This window comes from Castor canadensis, chromosome 1 (genome assembly GCF_047511655.1).
Source record: "Castor canadensis chromosome 1, mCasCan1.hap1v2, whole genome shotgun sequence".
NCBI lineage: Eukaryota > Metazoa > Chordata > Mammalia > Rodentia > Castoridae > Castor > Castor canadensis.
Genome location: NC_133386.1, coordinates 137,653,221 through 137,672,403, shown reverse-complemented (window position 1 = coordinate 137,672,403; position 19,183 = coordinate 137,653,221). Strand labels below are relative to the sequence as shown.

The window sequence follows — 19,183 nt, the reverse complement described above, 5'->3', positions numbered from 1 at the left end:
AATGTACCCCCAGTATAACAATAATAAAAAATAAATAAAATAAATAAATCACATGTATATAAAAAGTTTGTGATATATTCAGATAATAGAATACTATTCATTAATAAAAAGGAGTGAACTATTAATAAGTGCAACAAAGTAGATGAACTTTATGACATAACATTCAGAGTAAAAGAAGCAAAACTCAAAATCTCATACACTATATGGTTCAGGACAATGGTTACCTGGATAGGGGGAGGGTAGTGAGTGGTGAGAAGGAAAAATTAGAGCCTAATTTGAATATATTTTCACTTTAACTACAGATATAATTGCTTGTTATATTATTTTATGTACTTTTGTTATTTTGAAATGTTCTATTTTTCAAAATAAGTAGAGAAATACAGAAACAAAGATTGCCATCAAGATTCTCAGGAAGTTGATTTACTAAGTTTTCAACATGTGGTTTTAGTTTCAGAAAGGCCTTGCAAATGAAGCATATATGGGTGCCCCACACCCAATTTTTAACCAGCTTAAATATAAATTAGTGATGAGCATGACAATGAGGTTGATTCCACTCAGGACATCAGAAAGAAAAAACAGTATGCAGAGAAACTCAAAGGAACGCACTCTGTATTAATTTGGAAGCATTATCTCCAATACTTGGAACTAGGGCCCATGAGGCCACTCTCAGATCTGCTAATGGATACTGCAGAGGCCAGGAAAAGCTAACTTTCCTGTGCCATGCATCTTAGCAGTTATAAGATATTTACTCCATTGTGTCTTCAGGCCCAGGCTGGCAACGTGTATATTTTAAAATGATCTCAGGATGATCAAAGACCAGTTAAATATATCACATGTGATATTGAAGTGAATGGCCTCAGTATTTTGACACCAATTTAATGTGGTATTTCTAAATACTTACAAAAGATAACAAGAGATTCCAGAAGGTCTCAGCAGGCTGATTTTCCATGATCAAAACTTGGCATCACCATCTCTTACCCTCACCCTTCCCCCTGCTTTCCCTGTCCACCCAGTGGCAGGGGCTATCGTTAGGGTGACCAAAGGATCATTTTGCCTAGTTTATGTCTGTTTTCCTGGCACAATTAATAACACCCTTTCATTCTCAAGAGAATCCTAAGTATCTGATCACTTCACTTTTGCATGGAAGAGCATGGGATTTAGAGTTCAAAGACCAGGTTCAAAACTGAGTTCTGTCACTTAAAACTGTGTACTGTTAGTATCTACCCTCTTTGCACCCTTGGTTTCTTCCTCTGAAAATGGGAATAATATCAAATTTCCAAGTTTCCTGTCAGTGTGAGAAATACATGAAAGCAATTGGGACAGCATTATTTCATTCCCAAGAAACCAGAGCCAAGCAACTGGTTACCTTGCCTACTTGGAAGCAGTCATCGGCCGTGAGAGAGAAAAGCCGCCGGGGACTGTACAGGTCAGTGACAGCGGAGCCAGTAACTCTCTGGAAGACACCCCGGGCCAGGCCCTTTACATTGAGCATGTACACGTCCTGCAGCCGCATCAGGGCCCGTGCTGCTCCCTCAAGGTCCTCGAAGGCTGGGAGATCTTGCTCCACCTTCTCATAACCATCCTTCAGAGCTGCGAAGGTAGGAAATACATTAAAAACCAGGTGGTGAGCATTTGACAGACGCAGGGCATGACCACCTGTTCAAACATGCAGTGAGATGATGTTTTAGTTCCTGGCACAGAGCGGATGCTTAAGACAATAATCCGCACAAATCGGTGGATATGTCAAGTACTTCTTCACAGGATTGTAGTGGGGATTTTTGTTCAGTGCTGGGGATGGAGCCCAGGGCCTCGCACATGGTAGGCAAGTGTACCACTTGGGCTATACCCCGAGCTCTGTAGTGGGAGTCAAAAGAAACAGTGAATATGAAGGTGTCCTCTAATCTCTAATCATATAAACCTATTAGCAAGAAGACCTAATTCTTTGGATTCACAAGAGCTAAAGAGATTAAGGAATACCTATCCACTCTGTTGCCCTTCATCATATCCCATCGCAATCTCTCTCTTATCACTGGGTGGAGAGACGCTCCAGCTCTCCTCCTCCTTACCTCGGATGTTCTCACTGGCCTCCAGACTATGTACCACATTCTTCCAGTCAGACTGCAGACGTTTGATGAGAGTAAAGGCAAGCAGAGGGTTGACCACAGGGGCTGTTGAATCCTCATGCAAAGAAAGTACTTTGTCATAGAATCTGAAAGAGAGGAGCATGACCTTACTTCCTGATATAACCGTTACACCAAGGGAAGGCTGGCATGGTGTGCATACATTAAAAAGCAGCTAAAACTAGAGCTGGGCATGGTGGTACATGTCTGTAGTACCAGCTACTAGTAAAGCCAAGATTCACCTGAGCTCAGGAATTTGAGACCAGCCTGGGTAACATAGTGAGAATATATTTCTTCTTTTTATCTCAGTACTGGGATTTGAACTCAAGGCCTCTTGCTTGCTAGGTGCATTTTACCACTTGAGCCACACCTGCAAGCCCGAGACCCTATTTCTTAAAAAAAAAAAAAAAAAAATGAAGCCAGGCACCAGTGGCTCACGTCTATAATCCTAGCTACTTAGGAGGCGGAGATCAGGAGGATCACATTCGAAGCCAGCCTGGACAAATAGTTCATAAGACCCTATCTTGAAAAATACCTAACACAAAAGGGCTGGTAGAGTGGCTCAAGGTGTAGGCCCTGAGTTCAAGCCCCAGTACAACAATAACAACAACAAAAAATCGCTAAAATTGAAGTGCTGAACTTCGTAAGACTCATGTAATTGTTTAATGAAAAAAGTCAAGCAAGCACAAAAAATATAAAAGCTACAAATAAAACAAAAAAGTAGGTCCATTCATTTGCTTGTTAAATGAGTCTCTATACCAGTCAATTCTAAATGTCAGGCAAGCACCATGCTAGATGTAAGAGATACAACAGCAAGACAGGGTCCAACTTAAAGAGCTTACAAACAAGAACTCCTTCTCTCATCACTCTCTACCCTGTGCTTAGTATCTGGTAGAAATCCCAAACCATTGTTGAATAAATTATAATAATTATGATGTATGCTGCCAGAGAATTGAACACATATGGTACTTTGCAGGCAAGTCACCTAATCCTTAGTAGATTTTATTTTGCTAATTTTACAGAGGAAACAAGGCCACACATACTGTTAGTAAATAGCAAAACTAGGATTAACCCAAGTTTGCCTGAGTCTGAAGCTTGTCTTCTGGACTGATTCTGCCATGTTTTCCATGGATATAGAAGAAGGGAGAAAGAGTGTTTTCTGAGCCAATAGGGATCAAAGTGTACAATGACACAGAGGTCTGACATATATATATTCATCCAATGAGTTAATCTATGCTGGCTACTTCCTGGATGTCTGACTCATGCTGGCTACTGGGGATACAAAGGCAAGATGGCATCCAATGCACAAAGAGTTCATGGACAGAAAAGTAACTACATTTCTCCTTACTCTGTACCTCAGTTCTATGAGAAAAGAACGAATACATTCCTTCAGGAGGTAGGGACAAAATTTTGAACAAGACATGACCTTGGTCTCAAGGACTCAGTTCACTGGGTAAAAGAGACACCATGACTCTGAGGCCTGGAGTGGCGAGGGTAGGCTTTCAGTTGTATTTTCTTCTGTGGATGCAGCAATGCACTCCATCGGCGTTTGGTAGTGGACCCGGAGGCACAGCCCGGCACAAAACGCTCGAGACAGGCAGATCACCAGCTGCTCTAACCTGGATAACAAAAACTCTTACTAATGCCCCAGAGGAGGGGTGGAGCCATGACTGGTTCACAGCCAACAGTTGTGAAAACAGGTTTCCCCGGGCAGCGTGGGGGCGGAAAGTGAGCCCAGCGTCCCCATTGTCCTTCTGCCCCACCTCCACACGAGGGGAAGGGGCTACCAGTGGGGCGGAGGCCGGTAGGAGTTGGCTTGGTGCAGAAGAGAGTTTCGACCTGATTCCAAGATGGCGGCTAGAGGTAGGAAGCAGAAAGCGACCCTCCTATAGTGAAATCTTGGAGAGACGCTGGAGACACACTTTGCAGGCATAATCACCGAGAAAAGGCATAACTTTGACCACTCCACATCTCCAGCCGGCGCAGAGAATCTCCACTTCACATTAAACGGAGAACCGAGGAGGCCCCCGGGCCGCCAGTGGCCGGCGCCCATACGGCTCGGGAAGACGCGGACCAGGTGAGCTTCGCGGTACCGCGGTTCCCCCACAGACAAGCCTGGGCCAGAGCAGCATAGCCCCCTGGACAGACTGACCTCCACCCGGGAAAAAAAGAGAAACTGAGTACTAAGCAATAAGAACAGTTAAGACGCTGGAAAGAGGGTGGGGCGCCCTGAGCGCTGAAGATTGGGGGAAGGGAACCCTTCCCGGGACTGTAAAGAAACGAGCCGGGCGGGCCGGAGAGGCTCTGGTGGGAGCGGGGGCGCCCAGCAACCAGGAGCGGGGACGCTTGTGAGAGGAGGGAAGACCCACTTCCCACGTGAACTGTAAATAAACACGCAGGCCTGACAACGCGGGGCAGTGTCGCCTTTCCCAGTGCTTGGAAAGGGAAAAGCCTGTAGCAGAGGCCCCCCTCCCCCGCACAGGAGAACTCTGAGCAAACAAAGCCTGTGGGACCAGGTGAGTGCTAAGCTCACCCCAGAGATCTGCATAAATAACGCCGCCAGCTACAGGCTGAGAGCAGCAGGCAGGCAAGCCACAGTTGCAGATACCACTCTCAGAACTGCCTCCAGACGCTTTTTTTTCTTTTTCTCCCTACCTTTCATGAGAGAACAACTGAATTACACCTGCAAGCCGAAAAACTTACTGAAACTGTATTGCATTTGAACTGGGGACACTTGGTGGGGCTTTTTTTTTTTTTTCTTCTGTGTGTGTGTGAGTGTAGTTTTGTTCTACTTTATTCATCCCCTTTGATGAGACAACTACAGAACAACATCTGAGGCACCAACTCCAGGACTGGAGATTGAGACGGACATCCAAATTATTAAGACTGAAATTGCATTGCATATAAACTTGGAAGTTTTTTGGTTTTTTGGGTTTTTTTGTTTTTTTTAATTTTCTATTTTCCATTTTATTTTAATTCATTTTTATAAATAGATATTACTTTCATATACTTATTTTTTATATTTTTTATCTTTGATTTTCAATCCTCTCTCTGTCACTCTATTGTCTGTTCAGCTTACTGTCGATTAGTACACTAACACTCCCTGTTTATACCTTTGGAACTCTCTTGTCTGATACCTTGATCTGCTTTCTCCCTCTTGTCTGTATATTTGTTTTCCCCTTTTCTTTAACTTCTTGCTTTCCATCTCAGCTCACTCTTCCATTCTCAATATTACCATTGTTATTATTACAAGCTAGAAAATACTTAATTACACACAGTACAGGGACAGTAACAACACCAAGGACAATGACAGGAAGACAGAAAAAACAAGGAAACCAGTTTCCCCACAGCAAAAAATTAGTACAGGAACCAGAGGGGAATGAAGAGAACAGAAACTCAGAGCCAGACTCCAACAAAATGAAGATAAACTATGCCAAAGGACCCAATGAAGCCCACAAGAATAATTTAAAAGAAGACATACTACAAGTACTCAATGAGAATTTTATAGAGATGATACTGGATAGGGTCAAACAAAATGTACAGGAGACACTCAAGAAATTCCAAGACAATAAAAATAGAGAATTTGAAAAAGCAAAAGAAGAAATAAAGGAAACCATAGAAGCACTGTATAAACACCAAAGTGAAAGAGAGAACACAATGAATAAATGGATAAATGAACTCAGGACAAAAATAGACAACAATAAAGAAGAAAACAGCCAGGATATGGAAAACCTCAGAAAAAAGAACGAAACAGAACTGCAAAACAAAACGGAAGGCCAATCCAGCAGAATAGAACAAACAGAAGACAGAATCTCAGAACTTGAAGATGAAATGGTAATTAAAGGAAAAACTGAAGAACTACTAATTAAACAACTCAAGACCTGTGAAAAGAAAATGCAAGAACTCACTGACTCCATCAAAAGACCAAACTTGAGAATCATGGGCATCGAAGAAGGAGAAGAGGTGCAAGCGAAGGGAATGCGTAATATATTCAACAAAATAATAACGGAAAATTTCCCAAATCTAGAGAAAGATATTCCCATACAAATGCAAGAGGCCTCCAGGACACCAAACAGACCAGATCAAAATAGAACTACTCCACGACATATCATCATTAAAACAACAAGTTCAGAAACTAAGGAAAGAATATTGAAGGCTGCAAGAGAGAAAAAACAAGTAACATACAAAGGTAAACCCATCAAAATCACAGCAGACTTCTCAACAGAAACATTAAAAGCAAGAAGAGCATGGGGTGAGATCTTCCGGGCACTGAATGAAAATAACTTCAACCCCAGGATACTCTACCCAGCAAAGCTATCATTCAAAATAGATGGAGCAATAAAAGTCTTCCATGATAAGCAGAAATTAAAACAATATGTGACCACAAAGCCACCATTACAAAAGATTCTGCAAGGGATCCTGCACACAGAAAGTGACACCCAACTTAACCATGAAAAGGCAGGCAGCACCAAACCACAGGATAAGAAAAAGCAAGACAGTAGAGAGTAACATCAAGTTAGGTACACACAATCAAACCTTCAAACAACTAAGATAACTAAATGGCAGGAATCACCACATACCTATCAGTACTAACACTTAATGTTAATGGACTTAATTCACCCATCAAAAGACACCGTTTGACAAAATGGATTAAAAAAGAAGATCCAACAATTTGTTGCTTACAGGAGACTCATCTCACTGACAGAAATAAGCATATGCTTAGGATGAAAGGCTGGAAGAAGATTTACCAAGCCAATGGCCCCCGAAAACAAGCAGGAGTAGCAATACTTATCTCTGACAAAGTAGACTTCAAACCTACATTGATCAAACGAGATAAAGAAGGACATTCCATACTAATAAAAGGGGAAATAGACGAAAAGGAAATAATAATCATCAATCTGTACGCACCCAATGTCAATGCACCCAATTTCATCAAACATACCCTGAAAGACCTAAAAGCATATATAAACGCCAACACAGTGGTTGTGGGAGACTTTAACACTCCATTATCATCAATAGATAGGTGATCCAAACAAAAACTCAATAAAGAAATCCAAGATCTAAAATATGCAATAGATCAAGTGGACCTAGTAGATGTCTACAGAACATTTCATCCAACCTCTACACAATATACATTCTTCTCAGCAGCCCATGGAACCTTCTCCAAAATAGATCATATCCTAGGGCACAAAGCAAGCCTCAGCAAATATAAGAAAATAGAAATAATACCATGCATACTATCTGACCACAATGCAGTAAAAGTAGAACTCAACAACAAAAGTAAAGACAAAAAACATGCAAACAGCTGGAAACTAAATAACTCATTACTTAATGAAGAATGGATCATCGATGCAATAAAAGAGGAAATTAAAAAGTTCCTAGAAGTCAATGAAAATGAAAACACAACCTACCAGAACCTATGGGACACAGCTAAGGCAGTCTTGAGAGGAAAGTTTATAGCCATGAGTGCATATATTAAAAAGATTGAAAGATCCCAAATCAATGACCTAATGATACATCTCAAACTCCTAGAAAAACAAGAACAAGCAAATCCCAAAACAAATAGAAGGAGAGAAATAATAAAAATAAGAGCTGAAATCAACAAAATAGAAACCAAAAAAACCATACAAAGAATTAATGAAACAAAAAGTTGGTTCTTTGAAAAAATAAACAAGATCGATAGACCCCTGGCAAACCTGACTAAAATGAGGAGAGAAAAAACCCAAATTAGTAGAATCAGGAATGCAAAAGGGGAGATAACAACAAACACCATGGAAGTCCAGGAAATCATCAGAGACTACTTTGAGAACCTATATTCAAATAAATTTGAAAATCTAAAAGAAATGGACAGATTTCTAGATACATATGAACATCCAAAACTGAACCAAGAGGAAATTAATCACCTGAATAGACCTATAACACAAAATGAAATTGAAGCAGCAATCAAGAGTCTCCCCAAAAAGAAAAGTCCAGGACCTGATGGATTCTCTGCTGAATTCTATCAGACCTTTAAAGAAGAACTGATACCAACCCTCCTTAAACTGTTCCATGAAATAGAAAGGGAAGGAAAACTGCCAAACACATTTTATGAAGCCACTATTACACTTATCCCAAAACCAGGCAAAGACACCTCCAAAAAGGAGAACTATAGGCCAATCTCCTTAATGAACATTGATGCAAAAATCCTCAACAAAATAATGGCAAATCGAATTCAGCAACACATCAAAAAGATTATTCACCACGACCAGGTAGGCTTCATCCCAGGGATGCAGGGGTGGTTCAACATACGAAAATCAATAAACGTAATAAACCACATTAACAGAAGCAAGGACAAAAACCACTTGATCATCTCAATAGATGCAGAAAAAGCCTTTGATAAGATCCAACATCATTTCATGATAAAAGCTCTAAGAAAACTAGGAATAGAAGGAAAGTTCCTCAACATTATAAAAGCTATATATGACAAACCTACAGCCAGCATTATACTTAACGGAGAAAAATTAAAACCATTCCCTCTAAAATCAGGAACCAGACAAGGATGCCCACTATCTCCACTCCTATTCAACATAGTACTGGAATTCCTAGCCAGAGCAATTAGGCAGGAAGAAGGAATAAAAGGAATACAAATAGGTAAAGAAACTGTCAAAATATCCCTATTTGCAGACGACATGATCCTATACCTTAAAGACCCAAAAAACTCTACTCAGAAGCTTCTAGACATCATCAATAGCTATAGCAAGGTAGCAGGATATAAAATCAACATAGAAAAATCAGTAGCATTTCTATACACTAACAATGAGCAAACGGAAAAAGAATGTATGAAAACAATTCCATTTACAATAGCCTCAAAAAAAATCAAATACCTAGGTATAAACCTAACAAAAGATGTGAAAGACCTCTACAAGGAAAACTATACACTTCTGAAGAAAGAGATTGAGGAAGACTATAGAAAGTGGAGAGATCTCCCATGCTCATGGATTGGTAGAATCAACATAGTAAAAATGTCTATACTCCCAAAAGTAATCTACATGTTTAATGCAATTCCCATCAAAATTCCAATGACATTCATCAAAGAGATTGAAAAATCTACTGTTAAATTTATATGGAAACACAAGAGGCCACGAATAGCCAAGGCAATACTCAGTCAAAAGAACAATGCAGGAGGTATCACAATACCTGACTTCAAACTATATTACAAAGCAATAATAATAAAAACAGCATGGTACTGGCACAAAAACAGACATGAAGACCAGTGGAACAGAATAGAGGATCCAGATATGAAGCCACACAACTATAAGCAACTTATCTTTGACAAAGGAGCTAAAAATATACGATGGAGAAATAGCAGCCTCTTCAACAAAAACTGCTGGGAAAACTGGTTAGCAGTCTGCAAAAAACTGAAACTAGATCCATGTATATCACCCTATACCAAGATTAACTCAAAATGGATCAAGGATCTTAATATCAGACCCCAAACTCTTAAGTTGATACAAGAAAGAGTAGGAAATACTCTGGAGTTAGTAGGTATAGGTAAGAACTTTCTCAATGAAACCCCAGCAGCACAGCAACTAAGAGATAGCATAGATAAATGGGACCTCATAAAACTAAAAAGCTTCTGTTCATCAAAAGAAATGGTCTCTAAACTGAAGAGAACACCCACAGAGTGGGAGAAAATATTTGCCAATTATACATCAGACAAAGGACTGATAACCAGAATATACAGGGAACTTAAAAAACTAAATTCTCCCAAAACTAATGAACCAATAAAGAAATGGGCACGTGAACTAAACAGAACTTTCTCAAAAGAAGAAATTCAAATGGCCAGAAAACACATGAAAAAATGCTCACCATCTCTAGCAATAAAGGAAATGCAAATTAAAACCACACTAAGATTCCACCTCACCCCTGTTAGAATAGCCATCATCAGCAACACCACCAACAACAGGTGTTGGCGAGGATGCGGGGAAAAAGGAACCCTCTTACACTGTTGGTGGGAATGTAGACTAGTACAACCACTCTGGAAAAAAATTTGGAGGCTACTTAAAAAGCTGGACATCGATCTACCATTTGATCCAGCAATACCACTCTTGGGGATATACCCAAAAGACTGTTACTCCAGAGGCACCTGCACATCCATGTTTATTGCGGCACTATTCACAATAGCCAAGTTATGGAAACAGCCAAGATGCCCCAGCACTGACGAATGGATTAAGAAAATGTGGTATCTATACACAATGGAATTCTATGCAGCCATGAAGAAGAACGAAATGTTATCATTCGCTGGTAAATGGATGGAATTGGAGAACATCATTCTGAGTGAGGTTAGCCTGGCTCAAAAGACCAAAAATCGTATGTTCTCCCTCATATGTGGACATTAGATCAAGGGCAAACACAACAAGGGGATTGGACTATGAGCACATGATAAAAGCGAGAGCACACAAGGGAGGGGTGAGGATAGGTAAGACACCTAAAAAACTAGCTAGCATTTGTTGCCCTTAATGCAGAGAAACTAAAGCAGATACCTTAAAGCAACTGAGGCCAATAGGAAAAGGGGGCCAGGAACTAGAGAAAAGGTTAGATCAAAAAGAATTAACCTAGAAGGTAACACCCACACACAGGAAATCAATGTGAGTCAATGCCCTGTATAGCTATCCTTATCTCAACCAGCAAAACCCCTTGTTCCTTCCTATTATTGCTTATACTCTCTCTACAACAAAATTAGAGATAAGGGCAAAATAGTTTCTGCTGGGTATTGAGTGGGGGAGCAGGAGGGGGTGGAGTGGGTGGTAAGGGAGGGGGTGGGGGCAGGGGGGAGAAATAAACCAAGCCTTGTATGCACATATGAATAATAAAAGAAAAATGAAAAAAAAAAAAAAAGAGACACCATAATTACATACGATTGCAATGCTAGACTTAAGAACAAGACTTAAGGAGAGTAAGGCGTGGTTAATTTGGTTAGAGCAGGTCAGGGAAGGTTTTAAGTGAGAGTGGAGTTGCTAAGACTTGTTAACAAGTGAGAGGGTGGAGAGGAGGATCAGAAGTAGAAGGAACTGGAAACAGAAAGATGAGGGAGGAGGGCACTTCAAAACTCAGCAAGAGACAAGAGAATTTGAATCACAACAGTGATGATGGGACAGGGAATAGGATGGATTCGAGTCAACAGTACAGAAACTGGTGATGATTGTAACAGAACATAAAGAGCTGGGTTGTCTAGCTGGTTTCTAATTTTCCAGCTCAACAACACTCACAGAAAAGGGCCAGAAATGATGGGATCCGAAATTGTCATCTTTAATTTCTCTCTTCCTTGGATATCCTATAAGAGTGTTCACCTAGGCAAAAGATGTCTCTTCTCTTGGTATACTGTGGTTATTTCATTTCTTTCGTTTTTCTTAATTTTGTTTTTTTTTGGTACTAGGGCTTGAACTCAGGGCCTTCATCTTGAGCCACTCCACCAGCCCTATTTTGTGTGTGGGTGTTTGTGAAGGCTTTTTTCAAGATATGGTCTTGAGAACTATTTGCCTGGGCTGGCTTCGAACCAGGATCCTCCTGATCTCTGCCTCCTGAGTAGTTGGGATTACAGGCGTGAGCCACCGGCACCTGGCTGGTTATTCCATTTCTAACACACTGCTGGAATTTTTATTATTGACATTTATTGGTCATGTTGAAAAGTGAACTTGAAGAGTGCAAATCCTGTCCTCTAAGTTTTCCCTCCTTATCTAAAAATTAAATTGAAAGACAATATAATAACAACAATGGAAGTAAAAGAAAAATAGTGTGTGCAAGAACACGAGACTCTGACAGTCTTTGGGGGAAGAGTGGGGGGGGGGCTTCTGCAAGTGGATTGGTATGAAAGAGAAGAACAGAGGGCATGGTGAGGGGCAGGGAGGGGGTTTTACCCCTTGATGCAGAGTCTGAACTGAAGATTTCCAAAGAGTGGGGCTCTCAACTAGGAAAGGAAGCCTGAAATAGAAGATGACTTGCCTCGCAGCTTTCAGGGAGCTGAATGTTCAATTCAACATAAACTCAGGAACAGGAATCTGGGCCTGGGTAACCCAGGCAGGACATGGGAAGCCTGTCAAGTCTCAGAATGTCTCTGATCCCAAAGACAGGAGTGTTTGTGAGCTGCTCCAGGGTTTTGAAACTAAGAACCTCTAGGGTGTGGGATCTTTTTACTGCCCATTATTTCTTGTTTTGACTCCATATGGAATTACTTAGTGAAAGATATTCCAGTGCTAGACGAAAAAACATACAAGTGGAGACTTGGGCTGAGGCCAGCTTAAAGAATAAGTGTCCAGGAACAATTGAGGTTGAGCGGGCAGTGTTCTATTAAGATAGTTGCACAGGGAGGAACTGGGAGAAGGCCTGAGACTCATTCTGATCAAACCTCCAACCAACCCAGTTTTCTGCTCTGTAGGCTGAAAGAGCGGGTCTGTTCTAGAAGATCTTTGTGTCTTGTCAGTAAGTCTATTCTGTTATTTCTTCCCATCACTTTTTCCACCCCTGAATAAACAAATCCCTCATTAGTTTAAGAACTAATGTTCAGCAGGCACCAGAGGAAACTGAGGCACAAAAAGAAAGAGGTAAATCAGAGAAGTGGACATTTGCTCCAAGTTGTCTGTCAGATTCAAAGCACCGTCTATCTTCTTGTTCTCGTTGCACCCCACTGTGCATTCTGGGGTTGGTTTGTTTAGGGCAGAGGTTTGAGCCCTACTGTAGCATATCACTAATGCCAATATTCAAATTTGGCATATTTTTTCAAAGAAAAAAAATCTTTCAAATGATCTCTGAGGCTGATTTGGAATCCAAAGTTGGCTGTCTGCCCAGCCTCAGAGCAAATAGCTGGTTTCCACAGAACGAGTTACAAGATGCTGAAGTCAAACCTCAGAGTTTCCTAAATGCCTTTTTGCTTTAACAAATTTTGCTGAGAGTGGAAAATCAGATCCTTTCTTTCAAGAATCTGCACATAAAATTTGCAACCCAATCCTTGCATTAAACATAGCCGGGGTAGGTTATCCAACCGCAATACATATGGGCTGTGTCGAGCCAATACACTTCTCCTTTGAAATTCAGAAATGGCTTTTTCTCAGTCCTCCTGAGACATTCTGAATGCTTAATTCTTAGCCCAGAAATAATTGCTGCTGATTTGACTCTTTCACTCTTTATAGTTTTTAAGCTTCAACAACAACCAAGTAAGAGGTTAACTAGTATATGTACTACTAGGATATAATGACAAAAATATAATTCACATAATTTTTCTTCATTAACAGTATAGGGAGTAGCTCCAAAATCCAAAAATCTTTTATTTCCCAATTTAGAAATTCAAAGACTATAAACTGAGAGCCCAAGAAGTAGCACCTCAAGTTACATATAAGATTAAAAATATAAAAAAATGTAGCCAGGCACCAGGGGCTCACGCCTGTAATCCTAGCTACTCAGGAAGCAGAGATCAGGAGGATTGTGGTTCGAAGCCAGCCCCCACAAATAGTTCTCAAGGCCCTATCTCGAAAAAACCCATCACACATTCTGAGTGAGGTTAGTCTGGCCCAAAAGACCAAAAATCGTATGTTCTCCCTCATATGTGGACATTAGATCAAGGGCAAACACAACAAGGGGATTGGACTATGAGCACATGATAAAAGCGAGCGCACACAAGGGAGGGGTGAGGATAAGTAAGACACCTAAAAAACTAGCTAGCATTTGTTGCCCTTAACGCAGAGAAACTAAAGCAGATACCTTAAAGCAACTGAGGCCAATAAGAAAAGGGGAACAGGTACTAGAGAAAAGGTTAGATCAAAAAGAATTAACCTAGAAGGTAACACCCACGCACAGGAAATCAATGTGAGTCAATGCCCTGTATAGCTATCCTTATCTCAACCAGCAAAAACCCTTGTTCCTTCCTATTATTGCTTATACTCTCTCTACAACAAAATTAGAAATAAGGGCAAAATAGTTTCTGCTGGGTATTGGGGGGGTAGAGGGGGGGAGTGGGTGGTAAGGGAGGGGGTGGGGGCTGGGGGGAGAAATGACCCAAGCCTTGTATGCACATATGAATAATAAAAGAAAAATGAAAAAAAAAAAAGAAAAAACCCATCACAAAAAAGGACTGGTGGAGTAGCTCAAGGTGTAGGCCCTGAATTCAAACACCAGTACCGCAAAAAAAAAAAAAAAAAAAGAATATAGAAAATGAGCAGGAACTGAGAAAATTCTTGTTTTAAAAAACAAACATTCCACTAGGCTTTAGAGCATGACTAGGGAACAGAATTATAGTCTGTAAAACATCAAGCTAAATTTTACAAAATTAAATGTTCATAAGTCATCTGAGAAAAAAAATCTAGAATGTTTCTAATTCTTCATGCCTGGGCTCTTGACATCCTTGTTAATGTTCAGAGCTGAGAGCAGGGGCTAGTTTTACCTGCCAGTCCTAAACAGCAATAATGAAGAGCTAATGCTTGTTGAGCCAACAAACATTAGGTACCAACTTTCTATACCTCATTACTGTGGTGCTCAATCCTTCCAATAACCCTGCGAGAGTAAACACTGCTTTTATCATCATTTTATAGATTAGGGAACTGAGGCTTAAAAGAGGTAAGAAAACTTGCCCAAGGTCAGTGCTAAGGATTCAAATAGAGGTCTGCTGAACTTCTGAGTCAGGATTCTGAACTGCCACATACTCTGGCTACTAACAAAACCTCTCATAAGCTGAGTGTGCTTGATGGCTTGTGTCTATAATCTCAGCTACTTGGGAGGCAGAGATCAGGAGAACTGCGATTTGATGTCAGCCTGGGCAAAAAGTTAACAAAACCCCACTTCAACAAACAAGCCAGGCATGGTGGCTCAGCTACTTGGGAGGCTATAGGTAGGAAGACTGCAGTCTAGACTAAGGGGCAAAAATGCTAGCTCCTACCTGAAAAATAACTAAAGCAAAAAAGGTCTGGGGACATGGCTCAAGAAGGTCCTGAGTTCAAACCCCAGTACCACTTCCAAAAAAAATTAGCAACAACAAAAAAAATCTCATGTAGTTATGAGCCTCCATCTGTATCCTGATGTACAGAGAAAGCAAACAGAGGGGGGGACATCAGAGCCTGATGGAAAGAATATCAGAAAAATAATCAAAAGAACATGTCCTGATCCTGGGTTTGCCATCTCCTAGATCTGTAATCTTGGATAAGCTGACAGACTTTAGTTTTCTCATATTTCAAATGATTTCTCTATTTGTTAAGAGTGTAATGCAAACCTACTCGAAGCACTGTGAGAAATAAGACGAGATTTATGCTAGATCTCCCTATGACAAGGCTGTGACAAGAATAAGATCTCTCACACTCCTCCACATGGAACTGACTGTCTTCTACACAAAGTCGTACAGTGTCCCACATTTTCTTCCCATGTCCCCAGAATCAGTATTACTATCGCACACACTCGAAGTTTTATAACAGGGTATTGCGTTGTCTCAGCTAGGTGACAGGGTCACATGATATAAATACAATTTTAATGTGTTCAAAAAGTGATATGGCCGCAACCACTGCTTCTTACAGTGTTGTGGGCTTCTCAATGTCCCAGGCAGAGGAAGCACAGTACCTAGTCCTACACATGGAATCATCTACAATCATTTCTTTCATCATTTGACCGGGAGGGAGTGTTCCAGTGTCCCAAGTCTTACAATAGTTTACCCCACAGTGTGTAGTGCTAGTTTGATTTATAGCAAAACAGTTCTGGCTGTGGATCCGCTTGTGCGGGCAACCCTCAGTATCTTCTAGAACCAAGTAAGGCTTTCACAGTGTTTCCTTGTTGCCAGGTACTTTCACACACAAGAAACATCTCGGTACCATTTATTTAGTACTCAGAGAGCTTTTGCCTGCATAAAGAGAAGGAAGAGCTGAAAACAAAGAAGGCAAGAGACACCTCTGGTTAACAGACATGATGCTGCAGACCCATGAGGGTAGAACTGGATCCTGTTTTACCCGGAGTGCCTGGAACAGTGCTAGGCACTCAAACATACGTGGTACACGAATTAATGAAGCATTTCCACACAGCGACCTGTACATCTTTCATGTGCAGAGTACCCAATGTCACTTTCTTTCCTTTTTTTTTTGTGGTACTGGGGTTTGAACTCAGGGCTTCCCACTTGCAAAGCAGGCACTCTGCCACTTGAACCACACCTCCAATCTGTTTTGCTCTGGTTATTTTGGACACCGGGTCTTGAGAACTATTTGCCTGGACTGGCCTTGAACAGCGATCCTCCAGATCTCAGCCTTTCAAGTAGCTAGGATTACAGCTGTGAGCCACTGGTGCTGGGCCTGTTGCACTCTTGTACTATCTCTGTCACTTCACCATTCCACTGTCTGTGACAGTGTTAATGTCACAGACAGAGCCTGGGGTCCTGCACAGCTTGCCTCAGAACTTTGTGAGGTCCCACTGTGCCCTAGAGTCACCTCACCCCAATTCCACAGTGCACCAACTTCGCTGTGTGTGTGACAAGAGTCAGGGGAGGGGAGTGGAGGGAAGGGGAAGACAGGGGAGGAGAGGGGAAGACAGGGGAGGAGAGGAGAGGACAGGAGAGGAGAGGAGAGAAAGAGAGAGAGAGAGAGAGAGAGAGAGAGAGAGAGAGAGAGAGAGAGAGAGAGAGAGAGAGAGAGAGAGAGAGAGAGAGAGAGAAAGGGAAAGAGAGAGAAGAGAATAGAGAAGAAAACAGGAGAGAGAGGAGACAGAACGGGAGAGGGGGGAGAGAGAGAGAGAGAGAGAGAGAGAGAGAGAAACAGGGGTCCTACGCGTGGGACGCGCGGGGGGCAGTGGGTCTGAGGTCACCCGGGACTCGGGCCGTCCCGCGTCTGTCCCCTCCCGGCGCTCACCTGGTCAGGTCGCGCAGCCGCGCCTCTTCCCCGCGCAGGTAGCGCCGCAGCAGCCCCAGCAGCCTGCGCTCGGGCGCCAGGGCGCGCGCCACGCTGGTGAGCGCGGAGAACGCGTCCTCCCGCACCGCGGCCGCCGCGGGGGCCCCGGGGCCCAGCGCCAGCACCGCCAGCACCGCCAGCACCGCCGCCAGCCGCGCGCCGAGGCCCATCGCGGGCGCCCGCGTCCCCGCCGCCGTCCCCGCCGCGCCCCGCCGCGCCGCCCCGACTCCTGGCTCCCCCTGGCGCCTCGCGCCGCCCCACGCCGTATCGCAGCCCTGCCAAGGTGTTTGCGCTGAGCCCGCTCACTCGGGGAAACCGAGGCAGGAGCTGGGGTGAGCTGACCTCAGTCTGTACAGCGCTATCCCAATAACGTTCACCCCCCTGGGTCAGGGGTGCAAATGCACAGACACCTCTGGACCCTGATGGGGGAAATGTGGAAAGTAAATTAAGCTGCCTGGTGAAAGGGTGACAGGCAGACGGGAGGAAAACACCACACACAGAACCTGACCTCTGAGCGATCGTGAAGGACGAACAACACTCAGACTTACAGGACCTAAAATTCTGTAGGCACAATATGCCTCCAGTCACTTAAACAAAGGTATTGTCATTATTAACACCTACTAGATTACTTTTCCTTCTTTCTGTTACTCTTTTCCCAGACAATGTGCATTCATTTGCTCACTCATTCAAAAAGTATTTACTGTGTTATTGTGCTAGGAGCACAGAAATGGCAGATCCAGCCCTCACTCTACGATTAACCACAAAACCGTGCTGTCCGGGGTGCACAGGGGGTGCCCAGTCCTGCGTGCCTAGGTGGTGGAGAATGTCACAGAGGAGGTACGAAAAGGAGTCGTCTTGAAGATGACAGGCAAGGGAGGGATGGGCCATCCTGGCAGAAGGTGTCTTTGTGTATCAAGGTTTGCAGGTGGAAAATAGGTTGAATGCCAAAAATGATGAAAAGTTTCTTGTGGTTGGGGCTGTCAGGTGGTGAAGGGACTTTGCACCTAATACTAAGAAATTCAGCTATCTGTCCCCTGTGAAAAACCATTGGAAGCCAGGTGCCAGTGGCTCACTCACGCCTGTAATCCTAGCTACTCAGGAGGCAGAGATTAGGAAGATCACGGTTTGAAGTCAGCCTGGGCAAATAATTCTTTGAAAAACACATCACAAAAAAGGGCTGGTGGAGTGGCTCAAGGTGTAGGCCCTGAGTTCAAACCCCAGCACCGCAAAAACAAAAAAACAAACAAAAAAAGCCATTGAAAGTTTTAAAGGTGGCAGTAACAGTGATAACAACAGCAACAGTAAAAACAATTATTTACTAAGTGAGGCAGGTGGTATGTCAAGCATTTTATATCCATGAACTCTTCTTTTTTATGCTGACCCTACAGTAGAGATTATATTATTAGCCCATTTTATAAACGAGAAGAGTGAGGTGCAGAGAGGATAAATAATTCAATCACTTGTGGACAACATTCAGACTGTCCTGGTTAAACAACAGCTCTGTGGGGAAAAAAAATTCCTGATTTGTGGCATTTGCCAATTTCTGTGGTATAAATGCTCCCATAATGGCCATTTTCAATATGCCTAGATGTCATCTCTGACTGTGGTTGGGTAGAGTTGCTCACGGCTCTCATGAACTCCTGTAAGCGGGAGCCAGCTTGCCACTGCTTGTGGAGGACTTGGAGTTGCGCCACTCAGAGGTCCCTTCAGGGAAGGACTTACTGCACAGCTGCAGGGAGTGTAGCCAGAGGTCAGCCCTGTCAAGGTCTATCCTGTAGCAGAGAGCAACCTCACCTGAAGTCATCTCCTCCTTTGGGCAACCCAAATCCAGGAATTGAGTAAAGTGAAGAACCAAGGCACAGCCATTTAGACCCAATGTGTGACAATTCAGACAGGCAGTAACACTAACTCCAGTACTCCTGCCACCTTGATCAGGGCTTTGTCTGGCCTCTTTAGCCTCTTCTTCTGCCTTTTCCTGCTTCCTCTCCTTTTCACAGCTGTTGATACCTAATGAACATTGTGTACTCCAAACTCCATCTCAGCACCTGCTTCTGGGGAGCCCAGTCTGCAACATCGGCTCAATCTACATGCACAGCTAGGAAGTGGTGGGGCAAGAACTACATTCCACATTCTCAGTCCCTGTCATCATGACGGTTCCTCATGAGCAGAGATGACACT

At 42.7% G+C, this 19,183-nt stretch overlaps 1 protein-coding gene across 1 annotated transcript in view; it reads right to left on the bottom strand.

Moving 5' to 3' along the window:
- Positions 1-17,175, bottom strand: part of P4ha3 (prolyl 4-hydroxylase subunit alpha 3) — a 65,699-nt gene extending 48,524 nt beyond the window's left edge. The window contains exons 1-3 of the mRNA XM_074083285.1: positions 16,967-17,175; positions 2,067-2,209; positions 1,367-1,590 (exon numbers count right to left, since the gene is read on the bottom strand). Coding sequence (XP_073939386.1) covers positions 1,367-1,590; positions 2,067-2,209; positions 16,967-17,175 — 576 coding nt within the window. The remainder of the gene's footprint in view (positions 1-1,366; positions 1,591-2,066; positions 2,210-16,966) is intronic.
- Between the last annotated feature and the right edge of the window lie 2,008 nt (positions 17,176-19,183).